Source organism: Nelumbo lutea, chromosome 1 (assembly GCF_056320005.1).
Source record: "Nelumbo lutea isolate HS-2025 chromosome 1, American lotus-T2T, whole genome shotgun sequence".
Lineage (NCBI taxonomy): Eukaryota > Viridiplantae > Streptophyta > Magnoliopsida > Proteales > Nelumbonaceae > Nelumbo > Nelumbo lutea.
In genome coordinates, this window is record NC_142684.1 from 218,141,499 (window position 1) to 218,162,372 (window position 20,874).

The window sequence follows — 20,874 nt, forward strand, 5'->3', positions numbered from 1 at the left end:
GAAATCAACAAAATAAATAAATAAAAATGATCCAAAATTTGGATCCAGTGGCGGTAGCTGTCTAGGAAGATGAAATACACGCTTTCTCCTTCTGTTCAGCCCTCGAACCCCTCGGGACACCTTAACCTTGAACCAGAAGAATTTAGATCTACAAAACACATAAACAAATAGAAATTAAATCTAAATGATTGCCAAAATAAAATTAAAGAAAATAAAGATAACGAAAGGGATGGCTGATCAAATCCAGTGGTGGTAGTTGCAAATTGGCTGGACTACTTGCAGGAACCCCTCCTGACAAGATTTAGGCGTTCTTCCCTTCTACAACCCTTGAACTCTTCAAGAAACCTTAGTTTTGTGAACTGGGTGAATTGACCAACTCCTTCTCCAAGGCCCTTGGGGTCCTTTTTATAGAGAAGGGTGAACAAAACTAGGATTAGAGAGAAAGAGAGGGGCGGCTAGTGGGTTTATGTAGAAAATGGGCGCCCCTAGGGTTTAGGAATGGAGGGTTAGGATTAAATTAGAGGGATCCTACGGCTAGAGTGAAAAGGAGAGGGCGCCTATAAGTATGGAGGGTTGGGATTTAAGCTCCTAGGATTGAATGGTGGAGATTAGGGGTTAGGTGGCGCCCTAGGGTTAGAATGCTAAAGGGATGGCACCCTGGAATGGAGGGTGGAGATTGCAAGGTGAAGATCTAAGGGTATGAGAGGTTGCTAAGGCTTGGATGGTTGAGATTAGATGTTAGGGAGGAGTGGAAGGTGAAGATTTAGCAGTTAGGGGCAGCTAGGGTTTGTTAGAGGTGAAAAGAATGAGTGGGGAGGCGCTCTAGGGTTTGCTAAGGAGAGGGGAGTATGCTAATACAGTAGGAGAGACTCCTTTCTGGGTTTAGCAGATAGGAGGGGCCCTCCTGTGTTAATTTTTTCACAGAAACACCCATCTCAGCTGGAATTCTCACCAGCTTCCCGAAATTTACAGAAAACTCTATAAATGTCATAGTTTTTACCCATAATTTGCATAGGGACCCTTAGAGGTCACAACATTGAATTTAACTAGAAAAGGGTACAGATTAGTCAGTCTAAGGTCTAAACTAAGGCATCAAAATAAAGAGTAATCAAGTATTCCGATGCTCAAGTTAGTGTGGGTGGTCAGGCCAAGCAGTTGGGAGAGCAGTGGCGGTCCGAGTAGAGTAACAGTATGGATGCGGGAATTCAAAAGTCCCTTACCTTGAGCTGGAGTTACCTTTTTATAGCTGAAGATTCGTGTTTCGGTCGGATGAGGCTTCTGAAGTTATCGGGATGAGGTTGTCCGCTAAAGTCTTCAAGATAAGACCTGATCCCCAACAGATTTGTCCTCCTTATCCGTACGGTGCTCTCCTGTCTTAGTCATGCTTATCCGATGACATAATGCCAACATGGACGAAGTGATAAAGTGGCCACAAAAGTGACAAGTGGCACCCAAGGCCAGCTCAATCATAAACCAAACAATAAGAAAACCCAAAAAACCATAAACAAATACTATTTCTGATAAATCTGTGTTTCAGATATTTATTACTAATTTAAACGCACGTTCTGAGTACTGCAATCTCTTTCTACAAATCAAATTTATCTATTGATGGCCACGTCCGATGTCGTCTCCTAGAGCCTGCTGCATCACGATTGTAGGAAACCAACTATATCACGTTCAATGGCCTCTCCTAAATTGTGTTCAATAGGAAATCAGGTTGCTTTACTTTCTTTTCAATCCCAATTCTTCTTTCTCACTATTTCATGATTAGAATCCATCTAAACCTTCTCCTTTTCGACCATCTGTTTGGTTTTTTGATCGATTTAGGAACATAGTTTTTGTCTACAACGAAACAGGAGAGTTCATAAAGAGTTTATTGACCGAATCTGCCTTTTTTTTGCCGGTTTTGATGCAAAGACTGGTCGTCAACGTCTTTGCTTCGGTTTAGACGCCTGAATAAAGTGAAAAACAGAGCTTATTTCACTATGTGATCGCTGTATTGAGCAACCACTGTAGTATGACCCAGGATAAGAAGATGAGATATATGGATCGGGTTTTCCATATCCCATCAAGGTCCGATGCGAATCCAATACTTTCATTAATAGTATGATTTAAGTATTTATATTATATTTAATATAAAATTAAATTATATTTAATTGTAATTCATAGTAATTATATTTTAAATTAATTCAAATATAATCAATTAATAGTTTAAACTGCAATTTCCAAATAACCAAGAACCGATTCGAATCCAATGCTTTAATTAATAGTATGATTTAAGTATTTAAATTATATTTAAATATAAAATTATATTATATTTAAATTGTAATTTAATTACATATTTAAATATAATTTAAGCTATAAATACTTAAATAGCAAAGGATTGCAAATAATTACCAAAAACTATCATAGACTAGCAGAAATTAATCAAGAAAATAACCAAAAATAAATTACCAATTATTTTAGAAAATATGATAATGTCTATAAATTAGTAGAAAAATAAAAAATTGCCAATAATTAACAAAAATTGTCATAGTTACCAAAAATAATCCAAAATTTACCAAAAATGAATTAACATTATTTCCAATAAATTTGATAAATTACCATTAGATTTCAAATTATTGCTACCATTTCTTATACTTATTTTATAATAAATTAATAATAAAAATTAACAATAAATTACTGAAATTATTTGTGAAACTAAAGGTACTTTGTGAAAATCTGTACTAATTATTAATAATCTTCAAAAAATAAAAAAAAAATTATGAGAAACTAATAAAAATAGTAGACAATTACAAAATATTGTCATTTATTAGTAAAAATGAACATAAATTAAAATAAATTGTTTTTTTCATATAGATTATAAATCATATAATTTAAACATTATAACCCTTGCCTATGATGGTATTAGTTTATAGTGTTGTGATGAAAAATATAAAAAATATGTTTACTATTATGTATTTCTATTGTTTCAATTTCACTTAACAAAGCTTGTGCATTGCATAGGTCCTACTAGTAATTAAAAAAGAATAAGGCACAGTCTGATTTCACTTTTAAAAAGTATTTTTTTTAAGACATGGGACCACACATTAAGTGATGTTTAAGTACTTATAAGTGTTTGGTAAAAAAGTATGAGAAGTACTTCTTATTAAAAGAAGCACTTCTTAAAAAAGTGACCTAGATGTGGCTTTTCTTCAGCACTTTTTGAAGAAGTGCTTTTTCATTCGAATGGGATGAACTTGTCCCTGGTTTTTTAATGATAAAAATACCCCCACGCGAGGTTATCATCCTCCTCCTCCACTTGAAACCCTACAACATACCAGGCAGCAATGGCGTTAGTTGCAGGTCCATCGACGATGTTTGACGGTGAGCAAAAAACGACCGGTGGACCTATCGTTTTGCTCTTATCTTTGTTTTTCTATAGTATTCCATCAATTTGAGGCTATTTTTTTGTGTTTTTCTGAAGTCTGATACTCCCATTTTCTCTATGGTCGCAGATTTGTGTTTGGGTGAATTCAATGACAATATCCCACCGTCTAGCCTCCAACTACTAGAAGGTGAGTTTACCAAAACTCCTCCCCTCCATGTTTGTTTTTTTTTTTTTGGTTTTTTGGATGATTATTTCTCTGATTCGGTTTTTTTGATGTGTTCGTATGAGAAATCTGAAATTCTTTTGGGCATTCTTTTGTTAGAAATCATGAAAAAATTGGTCATCAAAAGCACTTTTTGGAAGTATTTTGTGAAAATTGTGCCTTAAAAGTGCTTTCTAGAAGGAATTTGTGAAAACTAGTCCTTAAAAGTGTTTTTTGAAAATAATTTGTGAAAATTACTCCCTAAAAGTACTTTTTGGAAGTATTTTGTGAAAATTAGTCCTTAAAAGTACTTTTTAGAAGAAATTTGTGAAAACTACTCCCTAAAAATACTTTCTGAAAGTATTTTGTGAAAATTGGTCATTAAAAGTGCTTTCTGAAAGTAATTTGTGAAAACTGCACCATAAAATAACTTTTTGAAAGTATTTTGTGAAAATCGTGCCTTGAAAGTGCTTTCTAGAAGTACTTTGATGAAAATTGATCATTGAAAATGTTTTTTGAAAGTATTTATTATTATTATTATTATTATTATTATTATTATTATTATCCATGTGTCACTCTATATGTGGACCCACATGGGCTTTCATGTGTCATTATATAGTGATGTGACAATTTTTCATTGAAGTATATATTATAATGATATGGAAAGCATTGTTTATAAGTATGTGTGGAGTGAAGGCTAAAAGTATCATTTAAGCTAGTATAAGCACTTGTGGGGAAAGTAGGTCACCAAACATCCCCACCCTAATAAGTGCTTAAAAAACACAATAAGTGATTGGCAATTGGGTTACCAAACAACATTCAAGCCCTATTAAAAGAAGTACTTCTAAAAATTTTTTCCAAACCTCTTATTCACCAAACATAGCCTAAAAAGGGGAAAGAAGAGATAGAATGGAAGCTCAACCATTGACAATTAGGGTTGGATTTGAGCCTTCTTGAGCTGAATATCTGGCTATTCGAGCTTGGCTCGCCAAAAAATATTAGGCTCAAGCTTAAGTCAAAGGCTGGAGCTCAAATTGACTTGGGTCAAAAGTTTGTACATTTGAGCTTGACATTGTGAGCCAAGCTTTCTATAAAAAATAAAAATTATACATATAAAAATATATTTTTTATTTTATATACAAAAATAAGAATTATAAAATTTATTTATTATATATAAAATATAAAAATATTATATATAAAATATTAACATATATAGAATAAAAGTTATTTGTTATATACATAGTATGCATGCATGTATGTATTAGGCTTGCAGACCTCATTAATCCAACTTCATTGGGGTCGAGCTTAACTCATGAAAATTCATAGGGCACATAACCTTTCAATCTCTCACCATAGGCCTGTATCTCATGCATTTTATCACTAATGTGGTACATTATCATTAGTTATGCACCAACTATATAAGTTTGGATATGCTCCATACCAACCTCACATGTACATCCAACATCTTCGTACTTAGTGATATTATTTATAGGAGATGTTTCCAATTCATGGTGAGATGTGCTTGTGAGATGCACTTTGGTTAGATTCCAATTCCAACTATAAAACCATAGCATTTAGCTAGTCTGAATTCGCAAAAAATAAAATAAAAAATAAAGTTTTTAAAAATCAACTCGGAAACGAAACCACTGTAACCACTAGTTTTTGGGTCAGCGGTTTGATCATCCGGATCGAATGGTTTGGATGGTTTACATTATTAGGGAAGCTATTGGTAGTAGTCTAGACTTTTAGTTTTTTATGAGAAAGAGGATGTGGTTGTGGGTTGAGAAAGAAAGAAAGAAGAAAAGAAGGAAAGAATGAAAGGAAAAGGAAAAAAGGAAAGGAAGGAGAGAAAGGAAAAAAAGAAAGGAAGGAGGGAAAAAGGAGGAGGGAAGAAGGAAGAGGAGGATCCGACCTTTACGGTGATTATGATGGCAATGGTGACAACGATGGCTACTGCTACTATGGCAACAATAGAAACATAGTAGGTGTTTGGAAGTGTGAGCGCTTATTGGGACCGATTTTCAAGAAAAAACGTCCATGCTTCCAAGACCCGTTTTTCACAAAGAGCAATACTATGCTATTTGGTAAGGTGATTTTCATCACCGTTTTTCATGTATATGTTGACAGGTAAACACCACATAGGATACACATCAGTCAACCATTGGGGGCAACGGTTCACCGATGCATGAAACACCAAATTTAACGTTTCATGCATCGACGGGTCCTGATTTACAAGACATGCCCGGTTTTTCAATAAATGCCTGAACCAAACATTCATATATGGACATTTGTTGAAATGCCTATATGGATCTAACAAACTGGCCATGATTCCAAACATCCCATAAATATCAGATGTGAACTCCTACAAAATTAACTAGTTTTGAATGTAGAATGGGTTAAGGGTGAAACGGAACGGTTGCCATCAACAGCCATTCCAAAAACATCGCAAAAAACCATAAAAGATTAAATCAAGAACCCAACCACCCGCCGTACGACATTAAAGTTATTGTTGAATTACAGCTATAATTGCAACTTGCGCTTGCGGCTTTCATGCATTATAAATAATTTAATTAGTTGTTAAAATAAATAAAAAACCCTCCAATTGCAACATTTTTTTTTTTGAGAAGAGCAACTCTAATTTCTTAATCCCTAATAGCTACTTTGTCGTCACTCGTCATTCCTACCCGCCAATTATATTTCAGAATTCGGAATCCGACTATTTTTGAGTTCCCCAGTAAAATAGCAAAATAAAGGCCATGTTTTAGATTCCACGGATACCCGGAATTTAAGACCGGTTGGTCAGGATTCAGGAGATATGTTAGGTAACAGAATGCGGGAAAAAAAGGGTAATTAACTGCATTTACCAAAACTAAACATTGAGAGAAACAACGCTGCTGAGCTCACGAGCTCAAATCAAACATCGTGATGCCGCTTCTTTGCCACGTGTGAAATGATTATTAAAAGACAATAACCCTGTTTTCTTGCAGGTTGCCACCTGCGTTTCCGCTTACTAGTTTCCTCTGATTTTGAGAGCTTACTAAAAGTGAAAACGAGGTTAAATTATGCATTATCTTTATATAGGTGGTGGTGGGATGGAATACGTGGGATCGCAGCTGTAACAACTCGCCTAAATCACTAACAAAATACAAAATTAAGTAGCAAAACACAAATTCCATTTTCTTTCCTTTTTCTTTTTTTTTTTCTTTAAGCCATAAGAGCATAAGGCAACCTAAATTTCTCCACTTTCAATTCGTAGCTACATCGAGGTTCAGAAACAAAATTCGAAATGAGAGAGAGAGAGAGAGAGAGAGAGAGAGAGAGGTATGGAATCTCAAGACCTCTCCACAATTCCGCTTAGTGAGTCTGCCCACCTCCTCCTAATAATTCCATTTCTGTATATCTCTTTTTGATCTTCCTAAAATCTCTATTTTTTTTTAATTTTATTTCTTTTATTTTCTTATATGCAGTTTCGAAGACCAGAGATGACGCCGAAGACCATAGCCGCCCCTCAACTTCATATTCGTTGTCACAGGTTTTGGCATCGAGTTCTCAATCTTCTGCTCATGACTTTTCGGAATCCGAAATCTCTCCGATTAAACAGGTGGCTCTGACGGTACCCACAACCGACGACCACACCCTCCCCGTGTTGACCTTCCGGATGTGGGTTCTAGGAACAGTTTCATGCATTCTTCTCTCCTTCCTCAACCAGTTCTTCTGGTACCGGACAGAGCCTCTAACCATCACTGCAATATCAGCTCAGATCGCTGTGGTCCCTCTTGGGCGTCTAATGGCGTCGATGATTACCAATCGTGTCTTTTTCAAGGGTTCCCGGTGGGAATTCACACTGAATCCTGGGCCCTTTAATGTCAAAGAGCACGTGTTGATCACCATCTTTGCCAACTCCGGAGCCGGGACGGTTTACGCCATACACATTGTCACCGCTGTTAAGATCTTCTACAAGAAGAACATTACCTTCTTTGTCTCCCTTATCGTTGTTATAACAACCCAGGTAGCTACTGACTAGGTATTTCTTATATGAATGCTTATTTTGGGGGGTTTGGTATTAAAGATTTTTAATTGTGTTTGAAAAGTTTGAATGGAATGGTAGGTGCTGGGGTTTGGTTGGGCTGGGATCTTCAGGCGGTACCTGGTGGAACCGGCAGCAATGTGGTGGCCTGCCAATCTCGTTCAGGTGTCATTATTCAGGTATGCATCTGTTTGTACCTCAGTTTTTTGGTTGATCGGTGCCTCAGTTTGCCGACGACTCTCCATGAAGTCCGGCAAGGTTGATGGAGATGGCTGATGGGTGGTTGGTTTGGATTCGGACTCTGTGTTGTGCAGTTGTGGCTCTGGGGCCTGGATTGCATTATAAAAAACAATAAATTAAATAGTAGAATACATAACAAGTAGACTGGCATTTTTGTTTTTATCATTTATTGTTATTTGTTAGTTACAACTTACAATAGAAACACCCATAAGGCCATAAACCCTGCAAACCCCATCTCGGTGAGATTAGGATTCGATCCAAAGGCTCCTCAACTAGCCAAAGACCTTACCAACCGAGCTAATTGCCACGTTCTATCTACCGGTCCAAGAGTCCAAGTATTACTATGTGGGGTTGAGGAACGCTTGACCCGCTTCTAAATATATATATATATATATATATATATATATATATATAATTCCTGATTATTATTCTGTAATTTGGCTCGGTTACAATTTGGTTCCAAAACTTTAAAATGCTACAATTTAAAAGTGACAATCCAGTATTTGCCATTAATCAGTCCGTTAATCATCCGTTAAGTGATATTTAAAAAAAAATGTCTTAAGAATGTCATCTAATTCTCATTATTAACCATCCAAACATTTTGAAAGTTTGGATACTAGATTGTCGCATTTTAAAGTTCGGGGACCAAATTGCCGCTCGAGCCAAAGTACAGGATACTGATCGGGAATTTCCCTCTCTCTCTCTCTCTCTCTTTCTCTCTCTCTATCTATCTATCTATCTATCTATCTATCTATCTATCTATCTATCTATCTATCTATCTATATATATATATATATTACTGGGACCGTGTTATGCATGGGTTGAATAGGCCTAATCCAAGCCCAATCCAACTCAAACAAAGATTTTTTATAGATGGGCTTGAGTTTTCAAATTTTAAGTTGGGTTTAAGTAAAAAAACTCAAGTCTAACTTAAATTTAGGTTGAGCTTGGGTTGAGGTCTTGGGTAGTCTAAGCCCGATTCAACCAATTTGAGCTCGCTCAACATTTTGTATGTCTACATATTATCAATATATTTTACCTAGAAATTGGCTACAAAGCTAAAAACGTCCAATCCCAAGCCCAACCCAAGATGTTAGGTTAAAGCTCATGTTAGGGCTAGGTTGGTAAGAGAAAAATTATTGGTAATTTTCAATAATTACTGATAATTTTCTAATATATAACAAAAAATAGAATGACAATAATCACTAATAATTTACTAACCTAGGCCCGAGTTTACCAACCCAAGGTTAAGCCTAAGTTTACCAACTCAGGCGCAATCCGAGTTTAACCTAACATTTTGGGTTGGACTTGGGCTTGGGCATATTTTATAGCCCAATTTCTAGGTAGAACATATTGAATTATAGATAATATGTAGATATATACATATCATAAAATATTGGCATGGGCTCAAATTGGGTTTGGTCGAGCTCAAACTACCTGTGGCCCGAGTTTAGGTTAGCTTTAAGTTTTTTTGGCCTAAACCCAGCTTGAAGTTCAAAAAGTCAAGCCCAAATTGTGCAAAAGCTTGGGTTGAACTAGGGTCGGGCTTGAGTTAGGCCCACCCTACCCAAGGTACACCCCTAGCTCCTTTTGCCTCAAATTCTTTTAACAAAACTTGTGCATCGTAGGGTCCTCGCTAGTAATTAATAGCACTAATTTTAATTTACATTTATTAATAGTAATATTAATTACTAAATATATTAATATTTAATGGTATTTTTTAATTATTCACAAAAATAGTTAATAAATATTTTTAAATTTTATAATTAATATTTAAAAAATTATTAATAAATTTATAATTATAGTTATAATTCATAATTATGAATTAATAAATTTTATAATTCTTAATTTATAAAAATATTACTATTATTAGTAGTAATAACTAGTAATATTTAATTTAATTATTCATGAAATAATTATTAATTTTTAAATTTTAATATTAATAAAATAATTAATTATCATTTGGAATTAATTCATTGTTGGTACTATATCACTAATTAATTAATCATGATTTATTAATATATCACTAATATTAATTACTAAAAATTGAAATATATTTTGGCATTAAATTTTGGCAATTTTTAATAAATCATGGATAAAAATAATAAGTTTTAAGTGAATTTTAGTAAACTAATAGTAAATTGTCAAAAAAATTAGTAATTAATCCTAAAAATATTAATAAAAATAAAAAATTATTAATTATTAAAAATAGTAATATTGTTTGGGAATTTTTAATTAATCAAAAAAATAATTAATTTATTTTGATATGATTTATAATAAAATAAAATGAAATTATTAATTATAAACAATAGGTAATATACCATTCAAAGTAAATGGGTAAAAAATAAAAAAGAAGTGTGGAGAGGTTTTAGGATAGAGGGGATAAAGAGAGATTTTAGGAATGTAAATCGGATTCAATTAGTGCAAAAGTCTGTTCGAACAACCATTATAGCCTTGCAATGGGAATATCTCCCATGAAATAAAGCACAGAAGTACAGAGATGTTCTTGATGCAAGGCTATAAAGGTTGCTTGAATGGGCCTTGCACTGACTGAACCCGATCTTGTTTGTAGTAAGGAGATGTCTCAATAGGATATGAATGCTCTTATGGGGGAGAGAGAAAGAGATGAGTTTAGCTAATTAAAGAGAGTAGTTATGTGGATAGAGAGAGTGAGAAATGTGAATTGTCGAGAGAGAGAGAGAGAGAGAGAGAGAGATTTTAGGTAAAATTTATTGAGATAATTAGGAAATGGGGATAGAGGGTGCTGGGTTGACTTAATAGGAGTGGTGGTAAGGGGAGATGAGGGAGAGTTAGGAAAATGCAGGGTTAGGGTAATGGAGTAAGAAGAGACAAGGTGACGTGGGCAAACTTGCTTTATATATATAGATAGATATATTAGGGTAAATTGCTGAAACCTCTCTTGAAGTTCTAGATCATTGCTAAAACCTCCTCTAAAATTTGACATTGCAAGTAGACCCCCTTTGTTAGAATCCTCTAAAAAGAAGCATGAAAATGTCCAGAATACCCATGCAACTACAAAATATAATGTTGTAGCTTTACCTTTGAGCAATTGATATAGCTTTACCTTTGAGCAATTGATATGAAGGGCAAAGTTGAAAAATAATCAATTTCAGAAGAGAGATTGAAGGGTTTGTATGGGTATTTTGGACATTTTAGTGCCTCTTTTAAGAGGATTATGTCAAAAATTTCTGGGGAGGTGCTTACAATTATCAAACTTGAACGAGGTTTCAGCAATTTAGCCTCTATATTAGATAGTGAGTGGTTTAGTTTAGCAATCCGATTTGTAAACTATTTATTTGGTAATTACAGGGCCCTACATGAAAAGGAAGAGAGAGGCAAAGGTGGGCTGACGCGTACTCAATTCTTCCTGATTGCCTTCATCTGCAGCTTTGCCTATTATATCTTCCCAGGTTATCTCTTCCCAATGTTAACCTCCCTATCTTGGGTATGTTGGATTTTTACAAAATCCATTCTAGCCCAACAACTAGGGTCGGGTCTATATGGGCTTGGGCTGGGTGCCATTGGAGTTGATTGGTCAACCATTTCGTCCTACCTTGGAAGCCCACTTGCAAGCCCATGGTTTGCCACCGCTAATGTTGGCGCTGGGTTCTTCATCGTTATGTATATCCTCACTCCCATCATGTACTGGCTGAATGTGTACAAAGCCAAAACATTCCCCATATTCTCTGACGATCTCTTCACATCCTCGGGTCAGACCTACAACATCTCCAGCATCATTGACTCAAATTTCCATCTCGACATCCAAGCGTACGACAAGAATGGGCCTCTCTACCTCAGCACTTTCTTTGCCATGACCTACGGCGTTGGCTTTGCAGCTCTGACGGCGACTATTGTTCATGTTCTCCTCTTTCACGGCAGGTATATTTAAATTTCAATTCAGAGAAGAAAAGTGTAACAAAAATGCAAAACACACACACACATATATCCTAATTAGTTCTTTGGTTGCTTCAGTGAAATATGGGAGCAGAGCAAGTCAGCCTTCAAAGAGAAGAAGATGGATATACACACAAGGCTAATGAGAAGGTACAATCAAGTCCCCGAGTGGTGGTTCGTGTGCATCCTCGTGGCTAACATTGCAGCTACCATCTTTGCTTGTGAGTATTACAATGATCAACTTCAGTTGCCATGGTGGGGTGTGTTGCTGGCATGTGGCCTCGCTATTTTATTCACTCTCCCCATCGGTATCATCACTGCTACTACCAACCAGGTAGGTGAAATTGCTTATGCGTGGTCACTGACTCATTGTTCACCATTCGTCTTAATTTATTGTGATAATCGATGTATTTAAGTAATTATTATATATATGCAGACACCAGGTTTGAACATCATCACAGAGTACATAATTGGATACCTGTATCCAGGTCGTCCCGTTGCTAATATATGCTTTAAGGTGTATGGATATATCAGTATGACACAGGCCGTCACCTTTCTACAAGACTTCAAGCTGGGTCACTACATGAAAATTCCACCTAGGACAATGTTTATGGCACAGGTGGTGGGGACACTTATAGCAGGGCTAGTATACTTGGGGACAGGGTGGTGGCTAATGGAAAGCATCCCAAACATATGTGACACATCAGTGCTACCCTCCGACAGCCCATGGACGTGCCCAAGCGACCATGTGTTCTATGATGCGTCTGTGATTTGGGGATTAATTGGGCCACGCAGAATCTTTGGCGACCTTGGCACCTACGAGGCCATCAATTGGTTCTTCCTTGCAGGGGCCGTCGCCCCTGTGCTAGTGTGGTTTGCCCACAAGGCCTTCCCAGAGCAGAATTGGATCCGCCTCATTAACATGCCTATCCTAATAGGCGCAACAGGAATGATGCCCCCGGCTACTGCCGTCAATTACACCAGTTGGGTCATCGTCGGCTTCCTCTCTGGCTTTCTTCTGTATAGATACCGGCAGGACTGGTGGCAGCGTCACAACTATGTACTGTCTGGGGCGCTTGATGCTGGCCTTGCTTTCATGGCTGTTCTATTGTACTTGTGCTTGGGCTTAGAAGGCATCACCCTCAGTTGGTGGGGAAGCGATCTAGATGGCTGTCCATTGGCTTCTTGCCCAACTGCCAAAGGAGTCGTGGTTGAAGGCTGTCCCGTTTTCACCTGACACTGTGACACTCAGAGACTGATGTAGTACCAGATTCAAACCAATTTAGTAAACATTTACAAATTTTGTTTTTGAAGACCCATCTTTGTATATATAGAGGGAGGATGATGTAATATAGAAGTAAGCTAATAAGTTCTATGCATGTTAGGACTACAACAAGACAAGTAAAAAGAAGAGATGATGCCACCAACCCAACTTAATAAATATTTATTGAGATAGCACATTATCTGTATTTCTATATTAGTTTGTGTTTACCAAGTTAGCAAATTTAGTATCAATTTCTATATAAGTTCGTAATTACTAAGTTAGCTTATAGTATGATTCGAATTTGTATTCAATTAGGACTTTTTTTTTTTTTTTTGAAAAACATTTACTATGATTATAATAAATTAGGAAACTTTATTGTAGGAATCATAAGGGTGTAAAGAAATCTCTATAAAGAGTAGCTAGGGCAAATTAAGGTAGGAAGTTTTTTGTTGATTTTTTCTCAAGTATTCAGTAAGGCTTAGTTTGAAAGCAGTACAAATGCAAATATATACAGCGTAAATACATACAAAATATAAGGTTTTGAACTCTACATATTTGCATTTATACCCTTCCAAATTCAGCCTAAAAAATTATTCTTCCTATTTATTTCAGCTTTTACTCTTTTCTTTGAATCTTCTTTAAACATACTTTATTTCCATATTATACCAGAGACTTATGGCATAGATAAAAATTAAAAACTTAATTCGCTTTCTTCGATGATCACTGTAGCACTGTACTCGTAGACATATATGCACCCAACATTGTATTAATACCTGATTTTTTTTTTTCTTTCAAGCTGATATAAAACTTGATTAACATGGAGTAAGGAATATAGCTGTAGATGGCCCCGTAACCTGCCACCAGTCCAATGTTCCAAGGGTATGGTATATTCAATTTTCAAGACAATCTCAAATCAGATAACAAAATCACTGCAACTGCAACTAAAACTACACTTATGCCTCCACCTAAATCCCAAACCACTCTTCTTATATGCCGCTGTTTAGCTCCCAATCCGATGAAATGAGAGGGCTGAGGTATCCCTATACCCAATCATTTTTACAGACTAGTATAACCCTTCATAGTATTATATAGATTCGTTCATCTGTTATGGGTTGGGTCGGGCTTTCACTCTGTATTAACAGAATTTTTTAAGGCCCGAGCCTAAGCCCGGCCTGACCATCGAGCCTACAACTTGGGCTTGAGCCCGTCCCTCATAAAAAGCTTGAAGCCTGGGCCTGGGCCCAAGCTTGAAATTTAGCCCATACTGTTAGCAGCTGAATAGAGAGAGAGATTATAAAGAAAAGAATAAAAAAAGTATATATTAAATTATAAATATATATTTTAATATATATTATATTATTTATATATTTTATATAATATATAAAATACATATTATATATTTTATAAAATATATAATGCTGAATCGGGCCGGGCCGGGCTTTTTTGACAAATCCGAACCTGGCCCGAAACATAGTCGGATTTACCGTGTTAGACTCGATGTCAGGCCCGAGAGCCTAATTACATGACCAAGCCCGACCGAGGTACGAGCTGGGCCGGGCTGGGCCATCGAGCTACCCGGCCCATGAACAAGTCTAGTATTATATGCTTAATAGATTATTCTAATTGGCACGTAGTTTGGATTATTTAGGCTCAATTTGGATACAAATATAAATATGTAGAGTGTAAAAGTTTGTATTTTATATTGTTTTGCATGTATTTGCATGTATTCTTTTCAAATTAAGCCTTATGAAAATTTAGATGTGGTATATTTATGCCTCTTATTAAAGAATTCTAACCAAGGAGTCTACTTATAATTATGTCAAAAAGTCCAAAAAGGTTGATTGTAATTACTAAAATTCAAAAGAGGTTTCAAAAATTTATCCAAAAAATAAAGCCAAAGCACTTTTTCCAATGATTTCGGATGCATGAGTATGGCTATTAATTTTGACTCTTTATCCTGGAATGTTGAACCGGTTAGAAACATCTTTGATGCGAGGACAAGCGACGTTGGATATGAGTTTGTCAATTATACCCAAAAATTCAAGGTCCGAATGATTTAGATGGTGTATTTATGTTATTGGATTGGAATCGAATTTTGGAATCTTCATCCGATTAATAATCGGATCAGATCCATAATTGACTATGTTCGATTTGATTAAAATTTGAAATTGATTATATTATAATATTTTTTATTTTTTATATAAAATTTATATAATTATATTAATATTATAAAAAATATATTTATGTATTATATTATATATGAATTTATATATAATAAATTCCGTATGTTATATTTATATTAATATATATAAAATAAAAAAGTAATTAACCTTTTTTATATTTTAAAAGATTAAAGTGGAGTGAGATTAAATCGGAATCTAATCCTTCAAATCCGATGGGATTTGGGTTTTTCTGAATTCTGTTACAGCCCTAACTGGATAAATTGGATTCGGGTTTTGCTGAATCCGGTTACAGCCCTAACTGGATATATATATTGAGATGAACCCCCTCCGGCCTTACCCCATGGGTAATATATAGTAAACTCTGGGTATAAATCTTTATTGCAACACAAACCTTCTATTTCAAAATAGGGGTGGCCACGAGCCGAGTTTCTTACAAGCTATGCGAGTTTAGTTTGGCTTGATTTAAACCGAGCTTCAAGCCGAGCTTGATTCTGATATATAGGCTCATTTTCTAATCGAGTCGAGCTCGAGCCCAATGAAGCTCGGCTCGTGAGGCTCGCGAGCCTAGTATAATAAATAAATAATTTTTTATTATATACATACATACATACATATATAATTATATATATATATATATATATATATAATAAATAATTTTTATTATATAATAATATTTTTATTTTTTATGTATAATGGTAAATAATTTTTATTTTTTGTATGTAAAATAAAAACATTATTTATATGTATATTTTTTATTTTTTATATATATAATAATAAATAATTTTTATAATTCTTAATTTTTTGTACGTAAAATAAAAAAATATTTTTATATGTATACATTTTATTTTTTTAGAAAAAAACTTGGCTTGCAGTCTAGCTCGAGCCGAGTTGAGCTCGAACTTGCAGGCTTTGAACCGAGCTGAGCTCAAGCTCAAATCGAGCTCGAGCCTAACACAATTTCAGCGAGCCGAGCTCAAATAACCAAGTATTCGGCTCGACTCTGTTCGAATCTACCCTTATTTCAAAATCCTTGATGGCTCTCCTAAATCTCAATTTGAAATTTGTTTGAAAGAAAAGGACTTTTAATCTAGAATTCTATATTTCTTTTTTTTGGATGCATAAAAAAATTATATTATAATAGATTACCAAAATAAATAACTGTACAAAGATTCCTCCAACCAAACAGGTGGAGTATCAAAGCTAACAATTGAGTTCTGTGACTTGAGTATTAATATGTACACACAAAACTTGTAGGTCCAAGCAGTTTAGAAATTAGGCCCCCTTAGGATCGTAGAAATAGGGGTCTGGAATTGGAATCAGAGTGGGCTATAGAATCCTATTTCCGTTTCCGCTGGAATGGCTATTTCTCCCTTGGGAATAAAATCCCATTCCTGCTGATTCCCATCTTCATTCTCATTCCTGTCTGAATCAAACAGACTATGGAAATGGATTATTCCAATTCCTATTCTGACTACAAACCTTTAGAGGTATATACAAGAAGCGGAACTCAGAGGAGAAACTATGGCCAAGGGAATAATGTTAGACCAATTTTAATCTTTGGACATCAAAAGAGCGAGATTGGTGAACCGCTGCCTGCAATTCAGCTTCTTCGATCGAATTAACAATACCACCATCACAAAACATATAAACATCAGCTGATCTCACAAGGGGAAAGATTGTTGGAACGAGAAAGAGATTGTGAACAGGGAGAAGACCCAGTAGAATGAGACTGCCTAGTCATTTAATTTGAGTCATAATCAAGGAAACCTGACTGATAATCCAATGAACAGAGAGATCAATGAATTTTCAAAAGTTTTCCTGTTTCTAGCATACCAGATAAATTAACGGCCAAGAGCGCGCAGACCATTTTAAGAAAATTTGAAGTTTGAACCAAAATTTAATTTTTTCAATTAAGATTAATTAATAAGCATAAAACACAAAATTAAAGACTACAGTAGATCCTTTAATCTGGAACACATGCTAGGGAGAAAAGCAATAGTAGAGAGGCAAAAAGCAAACCAAACTGCTTTAACGTATTCACAATCACAGAATAAATTATACAAAGTTTCAACTTCTTCCCCACACAGAGCGCCTCATTAAAAATTCTCCGAAGAAACAGTTTGAATTTTGGTGGCAAAAGCTTAATGAATGTTCCAAATCAAAATGAGATTATTTTCTTTCTATTTGGATCAGTTAGAAAATGAATCGTTCTAAATCCAGTAAATCAGTTTGTTGAATGCATTTTGCCTTCCGGGTTTCGAAAAAAAAAGGTTTGTTTATTGTCGGTACCGGTGAATTTAATGAAGCGGCCGGCAAAAAAAGACATTTATGAATGAAGAGAGTATTGTAGGAAGCAATTTTTTGGGTGCGGTGGTAATGGTTTTCAGCGATTGCCAATAATATAGAGACCAGTACGTAATAGTAATAAATATTCTTTCTGTAAAATTGTACAGTGGTTTTGATTTTCTCAAATGGAACTGATGATGTTTTAGAAGGGTAAAAGGTCAGCAAAAGAGGGTGACAGTGGCATCCAAAGTTTGGTTATTTATTTCTGGGTTGGCAATGCCAAATTTCTCCTATAAATGTGTCATGGGTCGGTGTATTATTTGGTTCAAGAGGAAATGCCGTTACCTACCTTCTTCACAATACCACCAAAAGGAAAAAGAATAAATAATATAAATGACTTAGTTTTAATTATATGCATGTATTCACATCAAGTACTTATGGTAATTTTTTGGCCCTTTCTGTAACCACCTTTATGTATAAATTATAATGGCAGTTTCGCTTTCACCCGACTTACCAAATTAAAGAAAATAAGTTTCATGATAATATTAGAGGCAGTGCGTGACATCTCAAATGAAGAGAGAGCTTGGATCAGAAATAAAACCAAAATACTCATTGGGTCACGATTTTATGGGTTAGCCAATTAATACCGATGAAACTATTGGTGGCGGTGGTGGTGGGTTACTGACAAAAATTAAGATCAATTTTAGTATTTTATCATTTCAAATTCTTCTGTTTTATAATACATCTCGAATACTATTTTATTTTATTTTCTTTTTAATCTTTCAACTTACAAGAAATACAAAGGGAGATTAAATTTCTTAAACTACCTGGTTTATTTAATTGACTAACTCTACCTTTACTACCTTTACTGTTTATATATTGTCTTAAAGTACCCCTAAGTTTTTTGACTAATTAATCCCCTATCGCCGTTAGGGTTCCGTCACAATCTGCTCACATGCCAACACTACGTGACTGTTATATTTTGAAAAATAACAATAATACCCTTTCATTACCATATTGATTTATGTTAAAGCATTTTTGGTTTTCAGTAAAAACGGATAACAACCACACCCAAAAACTTTTAAATGAGAGTAGTCAGGGGATCCTCCAAATAATTTGGCGTAAGGGGAGACATTATAAAGTACTAGTGTAGGCATCCTGTTGATAAGGAAAGCAGTAATCTAGGCAACATCATCCCAATAGGAGAGAGGCATAGAAGCATGAGACAGTAGAGCAAGAGTAATCTCAATGATGTGATGATGTTTCCTCTCAGAATCCCCATTTTGTGCATGCAAATGGGAGCTAGAAACATGATGAGTTATACCGTGTTGTGCTAGATAGGATGAGAGGGATGATACTCACCACCCCAGTCAAATTGAAATTGTTTGATTTTAGAAGAAAACAATCATTCAACATGTAACTGAAATTGAATAAATGTTGGCAATGCATCAGACTTATTAACAATAGGAAAAAGACAAATGAACTTACTGTATTCATCCATGAATAAAATATAATATCTATAGCCATTACAGAAGGTTCAGGGGAAGATCCCCAAATATCTGAGTAAATTAAATCTAATGGTTGTTGTGAGGGGATATGAGAATGCTTGTGGGGGAGCCATTGTACTCTAAACGAGTTTGCAGATTATTCATATCTGGCGTGAGATGATTTTCCGCGCAAGTATCTGGATACCAGGCTGGATTGAAGGTACTAGGCACACCCCCTACTTGATATGCATTATAGAAAGGCTGACTTTGCTCACCGGTGTATGAGATATCAAATCGTTTGTTGTAGTTGAGTACGTGATGATTAGGTTTATTACACAGTCGGCATCTCAATTCACCATTGGAATTAGGAGGTTTGAAATTTTGATAGTTGTCATTGCCTCTGCCTCGACCCCCATTGCCTCTTCCTCGTCCTCTATAATTATTAGAATAGTTGGAATTATTTTGATTCTTGAATTGAGAAGTGTTACCTTGTTGGCCGAAGTTATTGTAATTGTTGTTGGAGGGACGAGACTGAGAGTTAGCAAGATTAGCCAAGGGTTGAGACGGAGAGGGAAAATGTCTTCGTTGAAGCCAGACCTCATGGTTGGAAAGAAAACCTTGCAGATCGTCCACGGTGAGAGAGATAAAACCTAGATGAGTGGTAAGAGAGGTGATGAATGAATCAAAATCCGCACCTAGTCCGCCCAATATGTGAAGTAACAGATCATGGGTGGTTATGGGTTCTGATGCTGCAGCAAGTTGATCAGATAGACACTTTGCCTTTTGTATATATTTGATGACAGAGGAGTCACCTTTCTTTAATGTCATTAATTGAAATCTCAACTGAAGAATTCTAGCTGGGGAAGGAGATGCATAAGCATTCTCTAATGCTTTCTATACTGTTGGAGAAGTATTTAGTCCCCTATGTAGACTGAATATGGGAAGGAATTGTGCATTCCATGAGAAATAGTTGTCACCGCCGGTCAGTTTGATTGGAAGAGAGTGAGAGATGTTCGGCATTGTAATTGCCCCAAGGCTCGATGCCGAAGGTGAAGTAGAACCGAGAGAGGGAAGAGCTGAACTGATGCTGGACAATGAAGCCATTGGCTCTGCCGCTTTGATACCATGAAAAAGGACTGATAATAGTAAAGCGCAAGAAGAAATAAAAAGAAGAGAATGACGAGTTGATTTGTGGATGTCGAGCTTCTCATTAGTGCATGTATTCATAGTACATGAGTTAGAGTTCGATTAGGAGAATGATTGCACACTCCTAATCACTAAACATTAATTTGAGATAATACAAATCCTAGAGCCTTCTCTAGATTAGTTTGGGTTAGTCCTTATTCCTTGGAGTTGGATCTCTATCCAACTTCTTTTCCTTAACAAAGCACACATGGCGGGTTCTCTATTCTGTGTAAGCCGCTTGCCAACAAATGCTTTCGTCCGTTGGACATGAGCCAGCCTACTCCAATGCAGGAATTGGCTACTAAGGATCTCCATGGTTGAGTGGCGATTTAAACATATCTTCAGAGGTCAACCCCAATGACCTTACACAAATAAGTAGGGTTGAAGCACAGAGCAGTGATGAAAACCAAGTTAGCTGGCTTCATAAGCAGCAAGAGGCAATGTCATATAAACAATAACAATAGCTGTAGTTTAAGGACGACCAGCAGACCAAAGGTGGACTGACCCTCTACACTCATGAATGTTTCTTTAAATATGTTTCAAGACACAATAGAAGATGGCAAAACATGAAGGCAGTGCTTCCTCCACAAGAAGGATGCAGACGTAGACATAGACGGAAGTGGAGGGGGAGACAAAGACCGAAAATGGAAATGGAGATGGAGACAAAAAGCGGAAACAGAGGGGCAATCAGATTCCTATCTTGTTGAAAATTTTT

The 20,874-nt window shown here is 35.7% G+C and overlaps 1 protein-coding gene across 1 annotated transcript; it reads left to right on the forward strand.

The window, feature by feature from the left end:
- The first annotated feature begins 6,674 nt into the window (after positions 1–6,674).
- Positions 6,675–13,223, forward strand: LOC148881058 (oligopeptide transporter 7-like). Its single transcript, XM_088963301.1, has 6 exons — positions 6,675–6,929; positions 7,040–7,581; positions 7,681–7,778; positions 11,170–11,739; positions 11,833–12,088; positions 12,191–13,223. Exons 1-6 carry the CDS (start codon positions 6,896–6,898, stop codon positions 12,989–12,991), a joined length of 2,301 nt encoding a protein of 766 aa, XP_088819427.1. The 5' UTR covers positions 6,675–6,895; the 3' UTR covers positions 12,992–13,223.
- Positions 13,224–20,874: the final 7,651 nt, after the last annotated feature.

What these genes read in the sequence shown, in the direction of transcription:
- LOC148881058 (XM_088963301.1), top strand. Translation starts at nt 6,896, where the DNA reads ATGGAATCTCAAGACCTCTCCACAATTCCGCTTA. An exon ending in GTTCAGGTGTCATTATTCAG is followed by an intron (nt 7,779 to 11,169) that starts GTATGCATCTGT and finishes TGGTAATTACAG; the next exon opens with GGCCCTACATGAAAAGGAAG. An exon ending in GTTCTCCTCTTTCACGGCAG is followed by an intron (nt 11,740 to 11,832) that starts GTATATTTAAAT and finishes TGGTTGCTTCAG; the next exon opens with TGAAATATGGGAGCAGAGCA.